Below are 22,212 nucleotides of genomic sequence, written 5' to 3' on the forward strand. Positions count from 1 at the left end.
CTTTCTCTCTCTCAACCTAACCGGTCAAAGCAGATGGCCGCCCACCAAGAGCTGGGGTCTGCTTGAGGTTTCTACCCATTAAAGGGGAGTTTTTCCTTACCGCTGTCGCCAAGTGCTTGCTCATGGGGGAATTGTTGGGTCTCTGTAAATTAAAGAGTACAGTCTTGACCTGCTCTATGTGAAAAGTGCCTTGAGATGACTTTTGTTGTGATATGGCGCTATATAAATAAAAATTGATTGATTGATTGATAAAGGAAGAACAGAATCTCATGTGAGGTTTGAAAACCTTACAGTGGCTAGTTACAGAGCAGCACATTACCTACAGGTTTCTACACATTTATTTTTACTGCAACACTTACTGTGGCAGTCTATAATGCTATTTTTTAAAATAATGTTGGTCTCAAATTTATAGTTAAGTAGTCTATCAATAAAATAAAATGTAAAAATCAGGGAAAAATCCTGATACAAGTCCAGTTTCAGGCAAGTCAAATGCATATTCAGTAAAGTAAACATTTTGCAGAGTCAGACTCTTTATGTGGTTATGTGTGTGCCTGTGAAAGAGAAAAGTGTGATAGAGAGCAAGTACACATAAACAATTATTTTGGCGTCCGACAAAAAGTATCCCCACCAGTTAAAACCAAACTTATGTTCTTGGTGTGTTGTTAGGTACGAGTTTGAAAAACATGTTTCATTTGGAGAAGCTAATTTGAAAAACAAAACAAAGTCTAACATCAAGATTATTACATTCATTTTGCCACATACAAGCATTCACAGGCCTTTTGGAAAGTGGTGGAGCCTGCAGTCAACACAAAGATGGTGCACATCACCAATGCCAAGGCTGCCTCTGCCAGCAGCTCTGAGTTCTCTCAAGCATCAACGGTATGCAGCATTCAAGTGATGTGGCATGAATGTACGTGTACAGTAATTATAATGTGTAACAGTATCTAGGCCTAACACTTATTTATTTTCACAGAAACTTCCACCCATAGATGAACTGTTGCTGTTCCTCATGCACCTGTCAGTGGGCCTGCCTCCCAGGGATCAAGCAGAACAGTTTGGCATTCACCAAACCACAGCCAGTAGCAGTGTTGTGGTCAAGTTACTAAGTCTTGAGTCCGAGTCAAGTCTCGAGTCCCCAGTGTCGAGTTCCAAGATGGTTTCTAGTGCTCCACTCTGGCATGGTCAAAAAGCTGACATACAAATATAAAGGTCTACATTAAACAAAAATGACACAGCTGTGATTTGATATTAATATTAATGATGCACCAATTGCAATTTTTTTGGCCGATTCTGATTTCCAATTTTTTAAAAGTCTGACCTACCGATTCCAATTTTATAAGATTTGTTTTTTGGACTTAAAGGTATTACAAATTGTGAGTTTTGTGTCTTCTTCACTCACACTAAAGAACTTCCATACTAACAACATGTGTGTGTGTGGTTGTAGTGTCTTTGTGCTGTGTACGCAACTGCACATTGTGTGTGTGTGTGTGTTTGTGAGTGTGAGTGTGAGTGTGTTTGTGTGGCTGTGTGTGCTGTGTGCACAACGCGCATATTGTGTGTGCGTGTGCATGGCTGTGGCTTTCTGCGTGCTGTGTGCGCGATGTGCATGTTGTGTGTGTGTGAATATACTGTCTGTGCTGCAGCTGCTTCTCTGTGTGTGACATGAACCATAGTGTGGCTATGTGCAGAAAATTGGACCGGCAAAACAAAGGATATATACTACTTCTTTATCAATTAACAAGTTCAAATCCTCATCTTCATACTCCAAGTCCGAATGCAGTCAATGCTCGAGCCCAAGTCCCAGTCTGAGTCATCGATGCTCAAGTCCAAGTTGAGACTCGAGTCAGACTCAAGTCTGAGTCCTGGACTCATTTACTACAACAATGACCACTAGGATTATTGCCACCTGGACGCACTTCCTATACATCCTGCTTGGAAGCAAACGTCTGTGGATGCCACCTTCCACCAGAGTTTTCAGCTTTCCCTGACACACAAGTTGTGCTTGACTGCACTGAAATATTCTGTCAGACTCAATCCTCTCTCCTGTTGCAGAGTGAGGTGATTTCCACATACATATTATGCTAAATTCAAGGCCATGATCGCCATGGCTTCCCATGGTGCCATTACATTCGTGTCTGGCTTGTATGCACGGCCCATGAGTGACCGTAAGATTTTCAAGCTGTCTGGCATTGCAAACCTACTCACACCAGACATGGAAATTATGTTTGACAAAGGGTTCCTTGTGCACAATCTGGCTCTGTTAAAGGTTTACTGGCCTGCCTTTCTCTCAAGAAATATCCAAATGGGTAGGGAGGATGTCAGTCAGAGCCAAATCTATTGCACTTCTGAGGATCCATGTGGAGAAGTGCATCAGGATGGTGAATGCAACAAACAAACTTTTTGACATAGAAATATCACTTTCTGTGTGTGGAAACAATGAGGAGATATTCAGTGTGGCTTGCTACCTGGTCAACTACCAGAACGGACCATTGGTAAAGGCATGGGCACATTGATGATGAATAACTCTAGACTTATGTATTAATGACATTCACTTCTTGCTTATTCTGTGCTTGTAAATAGTTTCTGATGAATGTTCTATAGTTTTGTGTTAATCACTTACCAGAATTTATTCATTAAACAACCTTTTGTTGACAGAGCTTTTACAATAGTTCCTTAAAAAAGTAATAAAAAAATTACACATATACATGTATATGACCTCTTAAATACCTGTTCTCCACCACTGGTGAAGTGAATGGCAGTTACATGTTACAACTAAGGAAAGTTTAGAGTTCTGCATTGTTTTACACACCTGGCTCAAGGCATGGTAGCATTAAGAGGAGTCCACATGTAGATGCACATTTAAGGTAATATATTTTTTAAGAATCAATGCTATCAGTATAGTGGTTCAAAGAAAAGTGTAGTGCATATCAGTCTATTGGAAATTTAAATGCCAAAAAGTGGTAGAGAACCATCTTCAAACTGCCATGTAAAAAAAAAAATCTCCCTTCTTCTTAATGGTTGCAGCCACCTTGCAGATATTCTCATACTTGCATTGTATGAGAATATCCTTCTCTGCAAAAACAACAAATCACACCACTCCATCCCTGTAATTAGGAGCTGGCCTTGAACCTGCCAGTAGTAGTTGTGAGTCTGTTTTAATTTCAGTGTGCCACTCTATATTTTCAAGTAGCTAAAGTCCACATAGCTCATTGCATTGGGGCATTTGATTTTGAGCAGTCTGATGAATGATCCTAACCAGGGGACATCTGGATGGATGACGTAGCCACCAGGCCAGTAATTTGTATTTTTTACTCGGCAGCACTCCTGGATGGCAATCAGTTCTAGTGCCAGTCCCCTCTTCACTGCAGCCATTTGAATCACTCCATTTCAAATTCTTTGTGCCAGGTGTTCAGTAGAACTCTGATCTCTGACATGACATATTTCCCTGAATCAGGAAGAAGTTATTCTTGGCCTCCTGACACGGTACCACTCCAGTGTTGCTCTGCTCCTTGGTGGCAACCTCTACTTTCCTTACCATTTCTAATGTAGTGACAAGTGACTGTAGATTGTGGTGCTGTTGGTGACTGCGCACAAACTGGCAGCTGGTAGGCTCCAGCCTATAGCCATCTACAGGAAGAGGTGGTGGTGGAGGGGCATCTGGGCATACTATAACCCAGCTCACTGGTAATGGATGCTGGTAGGAGATGGGACTACCTTCCTGTACTTTCCCAAAAGCTGAGTCAACCAGTGGGACATTCACACTTATTGCCATAATGGTGAGGAGTGGAGCAATGTCTGCCAAGAAGTCCTTGTACACCTCGTCGACTTTGAGGATATCTGGATGTGGCAGCTCCCCCCATACTGCCTTGGAAGCCTTCAACTCCTTTGAAGAATTTAATTTCACAATTAGGACTTTAAGAACAATTTACACTCAAACAACAATCACAAATAATCACAAAAAATTATATAGTAGGCTGTACAATTACATAGGACAATAGATGTAAACTGTAAACTGCATCGGCTTAGTGGTAATGAACACCATGTCACTCACTCGACCTGGTTTCACACCCTATTTATTACACAAAAGAATTGTCAAGAACATACTAGATCAGCTCCTGGTACAAAGGAAATCCTCATTAAACCATGGTTTGGTTGTGAATATATACTTACCATGGTCCTTGGCTTGTGCAAGCGCTGCTCTGTTTCTGTGCAGCTAAGGATGCGAGGGTACAGCAGCCAGTTGATTGTGGAGTAGTCAATCAATCAATCAATCAATTTTTATTTATATAGCGCCATATCACAACAGAAGTCATCTCAAGGCACTTTTCACATAGAGCAGGTCAAGACCGTACTCTTTAATATACAGAGACCCAACAATTCCCCCATGAGCAAGCACTTGGCGACAGCGGTAAGGAAAAACTCCCCTTTAACGGGTAGAAACCTCAAGCAGACCCCGGCTCTTGGTGGGCGGCCATCTGCTTTGACCGGTTGGGTTGAGAGAGAGAAAGAGAGAGGGAAAGGGGGAGGGGGGACAGAAGAAAAACAATCACAACAACAACAAAAGGCACAAGCAGCAACAGCCAGGGAAGGATGCCATCAGGACTGTGAAGGACCGCGAAGGTTCGGCCCGGGACCCAGGTTTTCCTGTGAGATGAGAAAGCACAAAAAACTCCGGGGAAGAAGCAAAGTTAGTGACATGCATTGATGTTACATGAATGCATACAGATGGAGAGGAGGAGGAGGAGAGAGGAGCTCAGTGCATCATGGGAAGTCCCCCAGTAGTCTAGGCCTATAGCAGCATAACTAAGGGCTGATCCAAGGCGAGCCTGGTCGGCCCTAACTATAAGCTTTATCAAAAAGGAAAGTTTTAAGCCTACTCTTAAACATAGAGAGGGTGTCTGCACCCCGGACTGAATCCGGTAGATGGTTCCATAGAAGAGGAGCCTGATAGCTGAAGGCTCTGCCTCCCATTCTACTTTTAAAGACTGTAGGGACCACCAGTAAGCCTGCATACTGGGAGCGCAGTGTTCTAGTGGGATAATACGGTATTATGAGCTCTTCAAGATATGATGGTGCCTGACCATTAAGGGCTTTGTAAGTTAGGAGAAGGATTTTAAATTCTATTCTAGATTTTACAGGAAGCCAATGTAGCGAAGCTAAAATGGGAGAAATGTGGTCTCTTTTTCTAGTTTTAGTCAATACACGTGCAGCTGCATTCTGGACCAGCTGGAGAGTCTTGAGAGACTTGTTAGGGCAGCCTGATAATAAGGAATTGCAATAATCCAGCCTAGAAGTAACAAATGCGTGAACTAGTTTTTCTGCATCTTTTTGGGACAGGATGTGCCTGATTTTTGTGATATTACGTAAGTGAAAAAAGGCAGTCCTTGAGATTTGATTTATGTGGGAGTTAAAGGACATATCCTGATCAAAGATAACTCCCAGATTCCTTACGGGGGTGCTGGAGGCCAGGGTAATGCCATCCAGAGTAGCTTTATCATTAGATAATGTGTTTCTAAGGTGTTTAGGGCCAAGCACAATAACTTCAGTTTTATCTGAATTTAGTAGTAGAAAATTGCAGGTCATCCAGGTCTTTATGTCGTTAAGGCATGTTTGGAGTTTGTTTAACTGATTGGGTTCATCTGGCTTCACTGATAAATATAATTGGGTGTCATCTGCGTAACAATGAAAATTTATGGAGTGTTTCCTAATAATATTACCTAAAGGAAGCATATATAAGGTGAATAGAATTGGTCCAAGTACAGAGCCTTGTGGAACTCCGTGTCTAACTTTTGCCTTCACGGAGGATTCATCATTAACATGTACAAACTGAAATCGGTCTGATAAACAGGACTTAAACCAGCTTAATGCAGTTCCTTTAATGCCAATTAAATGTTGCAGTCTCTGCAAAAGGATTTTATGGTCAATTGTGTCGAATGCAGCACTAAGATCTAACAGGACAAGTATAGAGACAAATCCTTTGTCCGATGCAGTTAGGAGGTCATTTGTGACTTTCACCAGTGCTGTCTCTGTGCTATGATGCGCTCTAAATCCTGACTGAAAATCCTCAAATAAACTATTGTTATGTAAAAAGTCACATAACTGATTAGAGACTGCTTTCTCAAGGATCTTGGATAGAAATGGAAGGTTAGATATAGGTCTATAATTGGCTAAAACACCTGAATCAAGAGTAGGCTTCTTAAGAAGAGGTTTAATTACAGCTACTTTAAAGGACTGTGGTACATAGCCTGTTACTAAAGACAAATTGATCATATCTAGTAAAGAAGTGCTCACTAAGGGTAAGGCTTCCTTAAGCAGCCTAGTAGTAGTGCGTGATCTGGAACAGCAATGCAACATTGTGGTTGCCACACAGGAACACTCTGCCACTGAAATGTCCACTGGTGAGCAGTCCTCAAAGACAATCTAACTAGATATACATCTTGAACCCACTTTCCCTTTTGCTCCTCGGGGATGAGCTTGCTGCTTGTACTAGCTGATGTACATTGCTGATGGTAATGTTCAGTAGGTCTTGGAAGCATCTTGTGTAAAACATAGCCATCCTCTTATCTTTGTATCTTTTCTCTTGTATCTCAGGAATGGAAGTGTACAATCGCATACTCAAGAAAGTGAAAATAAAAACACTTCATCCCGTGCAACTAGTGAATGTCGACCACAGAGGACCTGAATGCACCCACAGGTGGTAAGTAGCCTACGACTTGACGTTTCAATATACTACAGGGCTGTCTCGTTCATTAATTCACTATTCCCTTTATAACAGACAATAAATATTTGCAAGAGCAAACAGTTGTTTTTTTGTATGATTTTTGTGTCAATTTTTGCCATTATTTGAAAGTTGCAAGTGCAGAGAGATAGAAAACAAGTACAGAGAGGGGTATGACATAAAACCACAGATGTTGTGGTGTCGTAAGCCATATGTCTTAAATCAATAAGAACATAAACCTTATGCCTAGATCTTACTGTGACATGTTTGTCGAGACAACAACGTGAGATGTGAGACAACTGTGTGAATGTTAAAGTAAGAGTCTCTTAGAAAAAATCATATACTATTTGTAAGTCAAAGAAGTTTGGTTTTGGATCTTACTGGTATCTCAAAAGCTGAGTTCTTTCAGATCACAATGTCATACTGGTGTTAAAACCAGCTTAATTTTTTTCTAGGAGAAACTGCCTGGAAAAAAATTAGCTCTTCATTTGAATGTTCCTTTACTCTGGGTCATATTAAATATTTGTAGCCATAACTCAGAGGTGTTGCTCTGTAGTCCAAAAAGGTTCTATAGGGGCCCTTTTCAACAAGTTCTTGAACAGTGTGCTCTGCGTTACCGTTACTCTAGGGATCTTTAGACCTGCTGGTTACATTATCAAAACCATAGTTAAGGATAACCTCACTTATCTGACTGCTTAGTTAACTTTACTACCCCCTGGTGGCCCCTGTGTATTTTCTCCTGTCATCGTTTCTCATGTTTGCAGTTTGTGCCATGCAGGAGGAGTCCATCATGCACACTTAGAACTACTCTCTCATGCCAGTAGTGTTTGATTGGTCCTTGCAACTGGCTCCCCCTATAAAGTGTTTCATCACTTGTGAAGCTTGCAAAGCTCAGTCATATATCTGACGCTTGTCGGCAGGTTTCCAGAACAGTCTCAACATAGATATTGGTAACTTCCATCAGGTCACTGTCAGCTCATGGAACTCCATCTTTGAGTGGCGAGCAAGACAGTGTCTCAGCCGTTGTGAGGTTCTTTTCAGGTATGTGTGAGACTGTATAGGAGTACCTTATTAGGCACATCCAGAATCTCTGTATCTGAGGTGGCAACGAATGAAATTGCTGAACTTCCCAACTTCCCAAAAGCCCAGGTTAGAGCTAACACCAGCTGAGCATAGCCTTGCTCTGTGCCTGTCAGCAGACCAGTGACCAGTTTTTTTTATTGTTTTGAAGCATCACTGTCCATAAACCATAGGATGAGGCATCAGCTGATATCTTCAGTGACTTGTTGGGGTCATCCTGCCGAAGAAATGGTGGAAAATGCTCTCTGCTGCTCCCTAAGTTATTGACCATACCTAAGAAGCTCCTGAGCTCACTTATGTTTGCAGGTTCTTTCATCTCCTGCACAGCTCTGGTTTTGACTGGGTCTGGCTTCATGCCATCCTCTGAGATGATTAAGCCAAGAAACCTCACCTCTCTTTTCCCAAACTCACATTTGGACATATTGAGTGTGACGCCTGCCTTTTCTGCTCGCTCTAGGACATTGACAAGCGTTATAATGACAACTCAACAAATGGAAAGATTTTCTTCAGGAAATGTCTGAGTGGTTCAGCGCCACAACATGAACACACATCACCACAAATCTACAGCTAAAGACAGATGGAGTAGTTTTTCATCAGTTAGTTACTATAATAACAATAGAAATTTTAAAAAAGGAACTTGGTGAAGCCATATGCTTGCATTGGACCGTCACTATTTCAACCATAGGCTAACTCTAATGTATCTCACTTTGTAAATGGTCACATATGTAATCTAGTAATTAATGTTACACAACAGGGTTTGCAGCAATATATTTCAAGAATAAAATATAAAACGCTACTGTTGCTAAAAAGAAAGTTGCAAAAGAGGCTATGATGAGCCCTGCTAACCCGATGTCTCTTTCATTGAAAGGCAGAATATAAAGTTGTAACCGACCAGTCTGATTTGTGTAGAAATGTGTGTGATTATTCTGTAGTAGCCTGGTGTCATCAGGCGATTTAATGACGGTAAATGCAGCGTGCCTCAAATGTGAAGCTTCAGATCTGTCCTGCTGCCTTTAGATGCTGAAGGGATTTATTGAACTTAAGGAGAAGATTTTCATTCAGTATAAAGCACCTGTGGACAACAGATACTATAAGAATCACCCACATTAATTTATTATTTAGCATTAATCCATTATTACTGCAAGTTTGCAGCAAGTATTTGGTTTTCTCTTGTTGATAAAATCACCAAAGCAGCAGCAGATTGACATTTCACCAGAAACAGACGTGGTTCTGAGACATCTATGCAGCAAACTTTTTATGTTTACATCATACCACAAATGTTGGATTGTCCATCCCAGGAAGTTAAAGAAATGGCCCTATATAGCAACCTATCATGACAACAGTCACACCCACTGTAGTGATAGCTTGCTGTTGAAACTCTTTTTTTCATTCTCAACATTTTGGATTGTCTGTTTTGGAAAGTTACAGAAATGGCCCAACACAGCCCCCTCTAATCCAGCGTTGGAAAAGTGTGAGAGGAATTGGGTTCTGAAGCTATTTGATCATCTGACAAGCACTTTAGACAGATTATACTGGCCCCTTTAAGGTTGGTGTATGGTCAATCAGAACTGGTTCATACAATGTGTCGTCCGACCATGTAGGAAATCAAAAGTGTCATAGAGAAGGGGAGATGTGATATAGTCTAAATACGGACACGGGGCTGCCTCTCCTGGAAGGCATTCATGGTTACATAGTGTTACATTGAGCTAGAGAGACAAATTACTGCATTGACAACTTGTGTGAATATCAGATTATTGGTTAAGATAAGTTACAAAAATGGCCCTACACAGCCTCCCATAATCCACCAAGGAAACTATCTGACAAGCACCTTTAGCCCCCCCCCGACACGAAGGTCTAAACAGTGGTGTTTCAAAGTCTAACCCACAATGCAGAGAATAAAATTCTGGTGGTGAAATACTAACTCACTGATTTCCTTATTTATTTGCCTAAAACTTGTATAATACTGTAATCAGCCAAATAAATGTGCAACAAATATTAGATTTAATGGTAGAACATAACTGCTCCCTAGCTTACTGTGTTTTCTTTCTTCTTCTTTCTTTTTATTTAACAGGAAGGTATTAACAAGTCCATTGGCACCACCTACTGCTGATCCACACGAAATGTAATGTGAAAAAGCAAACTGCAGAAATTGTATTTATTTTATTTATTTATTTCACAGGGACAATGCTCATTAATCAACAACAACAACAACATCAAAATGAAAATGAGCCACAGTTAACCTGGAAGGCTCATTTTTATCTGTTGTCCCTGGCCAGATGTTGAAGAGGCAACCTAAAATTAGAATAATAAAAAAAAGATAGTAGAGTATATTTAATTCAGTTCATTTCAATGCAACCTTATTTATTTCAGCAAGAGGAATTGTACACAGCAGCATAATATAATGTTGTTTAGAGAACAGTATAGTTATATCATATCATATATCATATTATATAGTGTATGTTGGGATGGGTAGTTTGTGAGCAGCCTTCTGGTGCTGTTCCTTTGTTTCAGGGGAACAAAGGAACAGAGGTGCCTTGTGGCCAGGCCTCAAGGTTTACATGTAGGCCTTCTTTGTGTGATTCCATGGTTGAGGCCCAACATCTCCCCTTTGGCCTGAAGAGTGGGATGCTGGCCACAATCTTTGGAGCAAACCAAGGGCCGAAAAGTCCCTGTGGGTTGGAAGTAACTTGGTGGTTACACAGTCCATGTGCTCCTGAGACAGGTGGGAGGCTGGAACAGTCTGCATATTCCAGAGAACAAGAAAGGGTTGAAACAGTCCATACAGTGCACAGTTCAGAGTTCACAGCAGCTGTCTGGGCAGCTACTGAGGCAAAGTCTGAGGCAAAGTCTGGCTTGTTACAGAGGCAGAGTGTTCTAACAAACCTATGTACATTCAATATTAACCAACACAATCCTTTTGCTGCTCTTTGGTTATTACCAATAATACAACACCAAGTCATGAAGAAAAGAAAAAGGAAAAAGGAAAGGTGGTTAGGTTAATAGGCTCACTCCTGAAAGAAGTTGGAGTTGGCCAGTGGATTGGTGCAGACTGGTGTGCTAGAGGGGAAGGAGGGAGTCCAGTCTGGCCTGTGTGTGTTGAATGTACCTGTAAGAGATGTGTGAATCCTAATCATAACTGGGTTTGAAGTGCAATGCCAAGACTATATGTCAGATGTGTCTGTGAGGGTTGCATAGCAGTAGTAGTAGCAGATCTAAGGACTTAGTCTAACTTACCTACTCACCTATGCTATACCTGACCTCAAACCTGACATAATATCTAAGGCATGCAGAGGTTATGGAGAAAACAGACTACAAACTAACAGTGACCATGATACCAGATGCACCATTGTAGTGCGGGGCACCTGCGTCCATCGGGTGGGCTGATGGAGACACTTGGCAGTCATCTGGACTGTTGAGGTCGGGGACTGCACCATCAGGGGTCGCTAGGCTAATAGCTTGCATCTCCTGGTGGACTGGGGTCATCTGCTCCTTTACCTGTAGGGCTTCTTGGGGCAACAATTAGCCTGCAAACAACTTTCTGCTAAGACAACCACTAGTGCACACTGTATACACTACACAACCACACTGGATATGCTGATAGCCTGATTTGAAATCCCAATAGGCAGAGCACTAGTCAAAATTTCAGTAACTGAAATTTTTGGAAAATTATTAATAATTCAAAAATGATTAATAATTGATTATTGTGTATAAATATTGCAATAAAGGCTTATATCACGGGAGCCGCACACGGGGCACCAATATGTGACATCAAGGGAACCTCACACAGGAAGGCACCAATATGTTGGGACGTGTAGGAAGCGTTTGGTTATTAGTAATAATTCATAATTATCATAGACAATTATGAATTATGAAATCAAGAGATTATTAATGTCAATCAATAATTCGGGCACCAACCGTTGATATCAGGGGAGTCTCATGGAGGAGTGAGGAGCACGGTTGGTTATTAGCAATAATTAATAATGGCCCATCGGGATCAGATCAGACTTTTAACCGACATGACGTGGTCAAAGTTTGATTGAAATGTGTAATGTCAGATGTGTAGAGACAATAAATAACTGCAGCTGGACGCAGAAAAATACTCACATATTTGAATGGAGAGTGTGAGCGAACCCACACCTTTTTGAACATTTACTGCTTCCACATAGTTTTAGATATAAACTTCATTTGAACTTCAAATGAGTCACGAGACTTTGACCTACAAATCTTGAATTTACATGTTTTTTCTATCTCTTACTGTTTTTGAGATATTAGAGTTTGACTTTTAAAGCCTTTTCTTGCTCCTCCTGTGATTTTATAATGAGTGTGTATTGTGGAATGTTTCACAGCACTGAGGGAGTCACATGACCAGGAGCAGTTGGAGAGGAGAATTTTAGAGTACACTTCTTGTGAAATCGCCTCATAAATCGCATGACTTTGCAATTGGCAAAGTGGCACTGCAACTTTGAGGGCTTATAAAATCCAAACCGTTCGAGTTGTTATATAGTTTTTAAGAATTTTTTTTCAGCATAGTGTCATAAGTCATCTATTTAAGTTTGAAGCTGATACCATTAACACCCTCGGAGGAGATAGCGTTTAAACAGCTATGTACAGGGTTGAGCACATGCAGGTGAATGCATGTGTGTGTGTGTGTGTGCGAGAGACAAGATGGCGACGTGATCTGGCGTGATGACATTGAGGGTTTGGGACGCGGACGTGACTTTGAGAGGAAGTCACGTCCAAATGGCAGAAGTACGCCGGTGTCTTGGTTAGACAATAGCAAGATGGCGCCGCCTGGTGTTCTGCGTCTTGCGCTCACCCAGTTCCGTGTAAAACACACGTGTCTGATGGCGGATAGCGAGGGACAGGCCCCACGTTATTTGACCATCAGATGTGCAAAAAGATGTCGGTACGTGTATGTGTGTGTGCCCATGTGTGTGTGTGTTAGTCGCAAGAGAGGGAGGAAAGACCGTGAGGGGGGAGAAGCGGCTCCTTTGTCCACAGAAAGCTTGCGTATGGACGGCGGTCTGTAATGCACTTTGTCTGGTTTCTGATCAACAAAGCAACTTACTTTCTCCCTCACGGTGTCACAAAAACAGCAGTAGTCCCGAGTGGGACAAACACAAAAACAGTCTAGTGTGGTGAACACAACTTAACAGACAGCAAACTTCAAAATACTCCTTGGAGTATAGCAGGACAAATGGACTCGGCGGCCCGTCACATCACACAACAAAACAATAGTAATAAGGCTTAAAAAGCTAAAAGCTAACAAAACAACAACAGTACTGAAGCTGAAGGTAAACACGCAAACTAACACTGCCTCTGCCCAGACTTAAGCCTCTTACTTGGTCGCTTCAGAAAGCGAGCAGGGTGTGTGTGTTAAGTTAAAATAAAGTTAAGCGGTCTCTCTTGGATCCAGGGATGGTGTTCGGGTGAACACGGTGAAGTCTCGTCTTGTCCAGCGAGGGGATAGACTTCTAGCGGCGGAGAAACACGTGTGAGGGGTATCTTCGTTAGTGAAGCTGACTCACAGAGGCAGCGATGCTTCCTCCAACTCAGTTCAAAATGAAGGCGTGTTTCTCTGAGTGTCCTCTGGTTTTAAAGGGGCGGTGATGTCACAGCTGTGTCATGCAGAGACACTCCTGTGCAGGAGCCAGGCCTCAGGGTTTACATGTAGGCCTTCTTTGTGTGACCCCATGGTTGAGGCCCAACAGTGTAGTATAATGAACAGATACTAAATGTGTGTGACAGTTTCATGTTGATTTTGTCTATCCTCATATTACAACCTTGAATTTAATTTTCTCTCTCTATCATCTAGACTAGTCAGTATAGTACAATGCTGCTATACTTTTACATTTTTATACTGTTTACTACAGTAGAATTATAGTTTACTATAGTATAGCAGAATAGTATAGCATAGTTTAGTATAGTATAGAGAACAGTATAGAATTTAGTATAGTATTTTATTGTATCATAAAGTATGGTATATAGTGTTACTGTTTAATGCTGATTATTTATGTACTCATACTAAAACTCTGAAATATTTCTTCTCTATCTAACATCTAAACTTTTCACCATATTCTTGCCTACAGCTATAACTGGATATTTGTTTTTCCAGCCTGTTTTTCATTTGATCCAGTGGTGTAGTCTTGTGGCCCTGACGTTGGTGAGTATCACCTGGCTGTTATAACGCAGCCAATCAGCTTGTGTATAATAGGAAAACGTGTGAAGAACACACCTGTTTCCAAACACAGGCACACAGAAACAAGCACACACTGGAAAACATGAAGCTGGCTGAGCTGCTCTGTTCCGTCCTGCTGCTCTCTGTCTCTGGTGAGTTCATTAACAGCATAAAGTACTGATCATAAAAATCTATTTAATTTCAGATTCTGTCTCAAAGACTTCAATTTTAAACCAGAGACAGTCAGCTGAAAGTGCTGGAATTTTCTGTCTTATGTGTATGTCTTCCTGGCTCAGTTTTCTTGTTCAAGGGACTTACTACAAATGTGAGACAGCACATCGAAATGAGAGAGAATAAAACTGGTCACTGCACTAATGTCAAGAAAAAAGACACTTGATCCTATAAAAAGTATTGGAAAAAAATAATATCAATAGGCTGGCAAAATTATCTTTGCTTTTTTAAGAAAATACAATTTCATTAAGTCTTACTTAGAGACATAATGATAATGTGAGATGGTTTAGAAGGTTTTAGGTTTTATGGCAATGTATTGTTCAGAGACTGTTAAGTGAAATTATTTGAGAATGTCTAATTCAGCATGATTACAATCTGTTGTCACAGAGTAAAAAAAGGGTTAAACCACTCAATTTCTTTTTATGTTTAGAGTAAAACATCTTTTTAAGCTAAAAATAATCTTCATGATCTAAAACTAGTATGTCATATCAAATTGATGTGATTTATGTGAAGGATTATTAAGAAGGATATAGAAATGAATGTGCTTTGGTGCTTGACCTGTAGCAGGACATAACCAAGCCTCATCTTTATTTAACACCATTTATTGTGATGGATAATTTTTTCTCTGCTGTGGTTTTCCCACAGACCCTAATTCTGTGGTTCAGATGTCTACTTCCCATGGTTTGTTTGTTCTGGTTTAAGCAGCCATACTTGTGTACAAATTACATAGCGCACAGATACGTTGATACCTGACAAATCTGGTCAAATACTAAGTTTTCCACAATGGTTTTAAACCAGTGTTTTAACAAAATAGATCAACTGACAGAAGTCAATACTATCAATACCAGATCATGGTTTCTAACGAATAAAGTTATTTTAAAAAGGCTTATTATGGTGTGGCCTAAAACTTTTTTTTTTTCAACTAAAATTACCATCTTCAGTTTCAGTGTGTCCCCAGACAACAGAAGCAAAACACAAAGACTGACTGGGCTGCATTCCTCAAAAAACTGGTTATATTGTTGCACTCACACATAATGGACTCGTTATGTGTGAGAGGTGTGAGGCAATGTGTGTGTGCATTGGGAGTAAGGACATTTCATTACTACTCCACTTATACTTCTTCAAAGGGCTGTTGGAGGGTTCAAACTTGGTTTAAAGTTTAAGTTTAGAATTAGCTTTTGTTTAGGGTTAGGGTTGGTATTAGGCATTTAGTTGTCATGGTTAAGTGTTAAGGTTAGGAACTAGGAAATCTATTATGTCAGTGAGGGTTCTTGCAAGTTTTGAAGTACAAACATATTTGTGCGTGTGTAGTCCTGTCCCAGGAGGATGAGACTGAGACCCATTTTCCCAACAGCGATGAGACGATAATGTCAGAAACACCAGAAGAAGAAGCTCCAGCTGAACCCAGAGAGGTAAGAGTGCTGAGGGAGACCTGATTCTGTATTTTCATTTAAGCAATTTAAAATGGTTTACAGATTGAAAGTTAAAGGGTTGCCACTGCCGCAGAACTGTACAGTGCCATATCTGCAATTAATCAAGGTATTCACAGAGGTCATAACCAAACTAAGCCAGGCTAATTTGAGAATGCCTCTCTAATTTTTGCTTTGACTGTTTTGTCCTTCAACCTAAGCTGGTGTCGTCACACCCCAAAAACTTGGACATTTTGAAAACGCTCACCAGAGTGGTAAAAATGTTTTACGGAAACAATTACATAATATTAGCATAGATACATTTTGTTCTGTTGCCTTTCAATGAATAGTTCGCTATTTGTACAATACACTTTCTCTGCAACTACCCTTATACTCCTGTGCACCATTTTATTTTATTCATTACTGCTGACAGCTGCCACACTCATCACTGTGAGTTCTATGAAAAGGTCAGAGGTCATGACTGACAACCAGAAGATGTCATTTAGAGGGCCTTGCTATCTAAGTTGCAGAGATATTTAACATCTGTATTTGAGTTCAAAGTGAACATATATATATATAAATATATACAGCACCAGTCAAAAGTTAATATATATATATATATATATATATATATATATATATATATACACACACATATATATACCACAAGGTTTTTATGGCCAATGCCCTATCAGGATCCATTTACCAGTGCTCTTAATTTCTGTCTGTGCTCTTAATGCAAGCCACAGGAAAGCATTTTACAACCACTATTTATATTAACAGATTAAAAATACCATGTAAAACATGCCATCTTTAATGATGCAGTAAACTAATGGAGTGACTAAGCATAAACACATGAACACTAACTTAGCCTCAAGGCACTAGCTTGTAGTCTTGAGCCTAAACCGACACTTACTCAAGCGACATCACTGCTGCCAGAGTTTGAACTAGAACAAAGAAAATAGCTCACATCATTTCTGTCCTGTTCTGCACCTGCTTCTTAAGGTCAATTTTAAGTGTCCTGCTCTTGTCAAAAAATGTGTTCATGGACTTGCCCCTGACATGTCCCTGGTAGATCCCTCAGATCCAGACTCACTGCCACTTATTGTACCCAAAATGAAGAAAATGACCTACAGTGACGCTGCTTTCTGTAGTTCTGAAAAGGGCAATCTTCTCATAATATAAAAGTGAAATATAACCATAAACCTACCTTGATGCCTGAGTGTAATAATTATGACTGCCTGTGTTTGTGTAAAGCCTGGCTGTGAGAAGTATGAAGGAGGAGTCTGCACCAGGGAGTTTGATCCAGTATGTGGCAATGATGGAGAGACCTACAGCACAGAGTGCATTCTCTGTGAGCAGAACAGGCATGTCACACACACACACACACACACACACACACACACACACACACACACACACACACACACACACTCACACACACACAATCTCATGTCATGTATTGTTTTTTCATACAGGGAACAGAAGAAGAATGTGAAAGTGGCAAGCAAAGGGTCATGCTCTCCTTAACTGTCTGTGGTGTGCAGTGACACACACACACATACATACATTTCCAGGTTGTAATAGGTAGATCATATCTTTTCCTATATCTTGCCTTCTCAATAAAGCTACACACTTCAACATGTCTTCTGTGTTATTATTCCTCTTCTTTATTTTATATATTTTTTTATTTATTTTTATTTTTTATATAGCGCCAAATCACAACAAGAGTTATCTTAAGTCTAATCCGTCCTGCAATAAGTCGTACCATCACAAATTCTACAATGTTCAGTTTTGTTGGAATTGTTTTAGAGGGGAGTTGATTCAATTGTATGATAATTCTGGAGGATATAGTTTGTGCTGCTGGTGATCTGTATTATGTTGTACTGACAATTGTTTCTCTTATGTTTTTGTACTCTGTTTATAACAATGCTGATAGGCTAAATAACAGAAATACCTCTATTATGCAAACAAGGTCAACAGTACCACAAAGTACATCCACGAAAATGAAAGCTGCAAGCAGCGATGAACGGGCCCTCGCGCCTCCACACACGTCAGGCCACAACGCAATCGAAGGGCTTCCGTCATGGGCATGTAGATGTCTTCAGACCAGGGCTGTTTTCAGACAATGCAAGAAGGAGATAAACATCACTTCCTTTGTCCACTGTTTTGCCAGCTGTTGGGGCTGCTTTGCTGAAATTTCATAGGGGGCGCTATTCAGCCACTTTGCATCACTGATGGAATATTGTCATGTAGATTTGTTCAGGCCGGGACTCTTATCAAACATGTAAAGTTTGGTGCAGACTGGAGCATGTACAATAAAGTTATAGCAACTTCCTCTGTCATGGCGAAACATCAAATCTCAACAGTGTGAGATTCGCTCACACTCTCCATTCAAATATATGAGTATTTTTCTGTGTCCAGCTGCAGTTACTTATTGTCTCTACACACCTGACAGTACACATTTTAATCAAACTTTGACCAGGTCATGTGGGTTAAAAGTCTTTACTTTTGAGAGTGACAGGTTAGTGATAAAGTGCTGCAGAAAAATAAAATCAAAACTAAAATTTGTAGCTCTGTACTGCAGTTTTTCCTTTATTAAGGCCCAAGCACCTAGCGGTTCGCTCACACTCTCCATTCAAATATATGAGTATTTTTCTGTGTCCAGCTGCAGTTACTTATTGTCTCTCCACACCTGACAGTACACATTTCAATCAAACTTTGACCAGGTTATGTGCGTTAAAAGTCTTTCCTTTTTCTAAAAATAGACTTGATGAAAATTAGGAAGTGAATTTCTTTTACACACAAACTCATCAAAAGTTTTCAAATTATTAATTGAAATTACAGTGAAAGGGCCCAAAACTTGCATAATTTTGATGACACAGGGGTGAGCAAGACAGACATGTCTCACCCTGCAGAAAATTCTCATTCCCACACTGTTGAGATTTGATGTTTCGCCATGACAGAGGAAGTTGCTATAACTTTATTGTAAATACTCCAGTCTGCACCAAACTTTACATGTTTGATAAGAGTCCCGGTCTGAACACGTCTACATGACAGTATTCCATCAGTGATGCAAAGTGGCTGAATAGCGCCCCCTATGAAATTTCAGCAAAGCAGCCCCAGCAGCAGGCAAAATTGTGGACGAAGGAAGTGATGTTTATATCCTTCTTGCACTGTCTGAAAACAGCCCTGGTCTGAAGACATCTACATGCCTGTGACAGAAGCCCTTTGACTGCTCCGCGGCCCGATGTGCACAGAGGCGCGAAGACCCGTTCAACGCTGCTTGCAGCTTTAATAATGGCTCTAAAATTGTGAGATGCTTACATTTTTAGGGCCTGAGCCCAAAGGGACCTAATGTATTTTGTGTGTTTGTTTCTGTCTTATTATTCTGCCACTTCAGATCTAAATTTGACCCCCTAAATATGCTCAAAAACTCACCAAATTCAGCACGCACATCAGGTCTGGTGAACAATTTGATAAAATGTAAAAATTATCCCCCAAAGTGCCAAAATGTGCTTTCTAGCGCCACCTATGTAACTAATATGGCCACCACGGTGCGTAGGAATGTCGTAGAGAGATAGAACCAAAACTCAATTATTCGTCTCATCAAGACCTACATATCATATGCTGACACCCCTGACCTAAATCCAACAGGAAGTCCACAATCTCAAGTTCAAAATAAGACTTTGCCCCAATTTTTGACCCCAAACAAATGCTATCTCCTCCGAGGGCGTTAATGGTATCGACTTCAAACTTTGATACATGACTTATGACACTGTGCTGAAAAAAGTTGTTAAAAACTTTGTAATAACTTGAATGGTTTAGATTTTATAAGCCCTGAAAGTTGCAGTGCCACATCACATGTACCCCTTACAGTGTAAAAGAATGGGGGAGGCATGGACTTTGTGTCAAACAAAGGCTTCTGACATCTAAACTATAAGTCTGACCACTTTCAAACCTGTATCAATGGATTTGCAATGAAATTTCCTACAAAAAATGATTTTTAATGTAAGATTTGGCCAAAGTAATGGGATTTATGAGGGGATTTCACAAGAAGTATACTTTAACATTCTCCTCTCCAACTGAGAGGGAGAGAGAGAGGAGGGAAGAAAGGGGGGGAGGGTTGAGTGCCACACACAGTGGATGCTAGTCCATAGAGACAGAGGAGGTTGATCCTCCTCTATTTTTTGAGAAGCAAGAGGGAAATCAAAATATAAAAAAGAATATTTGGTTGAAATAAACCATTACCAAATCTCAATATTAACATATTAACATATTTTTTCTCTCTTCTTTGGAGGAGACGCGTAAAATGATGCTCCAAGGGAGGACGGCCTCCCTAACCAATCAACAACCAGAATGCAATATTGACATCGAGTTGGTCCAATGATAGCTTCCAGAATTCATCTTCAATTCTCTCCACTGTAAGGCAGAGTAGCAGCAGTAGATAGCTCCTTGTGTTAGCCAATGCAACAGCTGGCTTGTTGTAGTAGCCTGAAGGAGTCTTTATACATCCATGGAAGGACTATTAAGGACTGTTCTTAAGCTAATGGGAGAAATTATCTGGACTGTGCAGCGCAGCAGCAGGACACCGCCAGGGAGGCTGGAGAGAGAAGCAACCGGAGAAACAACCAGGAGAGTTAACTTGTTTGTCATTGTTGCTAATGATATCAGACTGGTTAACCAGCAGCCATTAAGTTCTGTTAACTAACTAACAAGATGACCAATAGTCACAAATGGATGTTATGACATGAATACTTCATCTCCATGATAAAAAGAAGACATCAGATAACATGAGTCAGATACAGCTTCTCTCTCTCTGTCTCTTTGGTCGCTAATTTCATCTCTGATGGTTAAATGTCTCTCTGTGTGGCTGTTATGTGAATTTATCTCCTTACGAAGAATGCAACAGAGATATACATACAATGTGTTGTGGGTAGTTTGCTTGTTGAAGTTACAGTGAGCTGTCTGGACTCACTCATTCATGTGGAATTGATCCCGTTTTTAATTGACTGGTTGTTCAGTCACCTGTTGATGTTGTATGATTAGTGAATGAGTGTGCAGGTCTGGCTGCTTGCCTCTGACAGTTTATTTAGTTCGTTTTTAAGCTGAGTCGTATATTGAGTAATAAGCTTAAAGTAACCAGAGTAACAAGTGTTAACTAGTGGTGTTAAACTTTGTAATAACTCGAACGGTTTGGATTTTATAAGCCCTGAAAGTTGCAGTGCCACATCACCCTTACAATGTAAAGCAATGGGGAGATCCGTGATCCGTATGGATTGCCCCCCACGGTTCGGCAGGCATATGAATTGCGGATTAATTGCAAAATTTAATGTCTCATTTAAGACAAAGTAAACAAACCGCTGTAAGTACAAGTCATGGGCAGACAGCGTGTTGCTAATAGGGATTTTGAAGGGTAACGATCAAACCAGCATCTAACGGGTCCGAAGTGACATCTGTAGGTATGTTTACACACTGTTTGATGTGCTGCAGCTGAGCAGCTAATTAGCATCTAGCTGCTAACTGACGCTAGTGGTGAATGTTTGTCTGGTGGCTCGGTCAACAAGCTGCAGGACAAGACGTGTGTTCATGTTTCTAAGTTATCATCAAGTTTTGACAGGGGCTGTTTCATTCACTTCCGTGTTTAAAAGAGGAAGGTATCATGTCTCATATTGCAATAATTGAGCATTGAATATTTCATATATTAAATTTTATTTTATTTAAACATTGGACATCTTAAATGTTGTTTGTCTTGAATGTTTTCATTTAAGACCATGGGCAAAAGTTCATTGCTGTTTCGTGCTGTACGTGTGTTACACACTAAACAGAAAACAAAGTTTTATTTGTCTCCCCCCTTTTTTTTGCTGATCCTAAAAATGATCCGATCCATGACTCAAATCCGTGATACGACCCCTAGTGTTAACATGTCAGCTTTGTAGACTATATTTTGTATGTCATGCACATAGATAAGAATGTGTAAGTCATATATTGGATACATGCATTAATACTTTCTGATGTGAACCTACACTTTTAGATCTGTGAATGTTTTTAGTGTTCAGTCTCTCTAGTATTCAGCACTGATCTGTTCCTGTATCACATTATAAGCTTTGTGCTACTTTATATATTTCTGTACACTAAGAAAATACATAGGAAACACGTGTAAATCATGTGATATCTTGTCTGTTTTTGATGAGAACATAAATCTGTTGTCACAATAGAACAATACTATAAATTTGAACTTCACTTTGTTGGTAAAATCACACATCTGAACCACTCCATGGCTAAAATGAGCTCTTCTTTGTTTAGAAACAATATATATATGCTAAATGTCTATGAAGAAGCAGCCTTTACACCACTCAGGGGTTTTTGTTTTTAAAAGCAAATTGTTTTATTGGCATATAAAATTGCCCCCCACCCCTCCGATTTCATCAGGTGGGGGACAATGAGATAGTTTGATGCAGTATGTTGATTTTCCTCCTGTCCTCCCCAATTTCTTGAGTCACCAGCCGCAACTGGTGTGGGGTTGAATGCAGCTCATTTTTGTAGGACACAGCAGAAAGGCCTATATACATACAGTACATTATATACAAACTTTG

At 40.3% G+C, this 22,212-nt stretch overlaps 1 protein-coding gene across 2 annotated transcripts; it reads left to right on the plus strand.

The window, feature by feature from the left end:
* Positions 1–14,054: 14,054 nt before the first annotated feature.
* On the plus strand, positions 14,055–17,257 carry LOC121902115 (trypsin inhibitor ClTI-1-like). Of its 2 annotated transcripts, none has more exons than XM_042419314.1 (4): positions 14,055–14,128; positions 15,519–15,619; positions 16,874–16,983; positions 17,095–17,257. In XM_042419314.1, exons 1-4 carry the CDS (start codon positions 14,080–14,082, stop codon positions 17,144–17,146), a joined length of 312 nt encoding a protein of 103 aa, XP_042275248.1. In that variant the 5' UTR covers positions 14,055–14,079; the 3' UTR covers positions 17,147–17,257. The 2 variants fall into 2 exon arrangements, with proteins under 2 accessions (XP_042275248.1, XP_042275249.1); XM_042419315.1 differs by lacking the exon at positions 14,055–14,128 and adding an exon at positions 15,083–15,292.
* Positions 17,258–22,212: the final 4,955 nt, after the last annotated feature.

Source organism: Thunnus maccoyii, chromosome 8 (genome assembly GCF_910596095.1).
Source record: "Thunnus maccoyii chromosome 8, fThuMac1.1, whole genome shotgun sequence".
NCBI lineage: Eukaryota > Metazoa > Chordata > Actinopteri > Scombriformes > Scombridae > Thunnus > Thunnus maccoyii.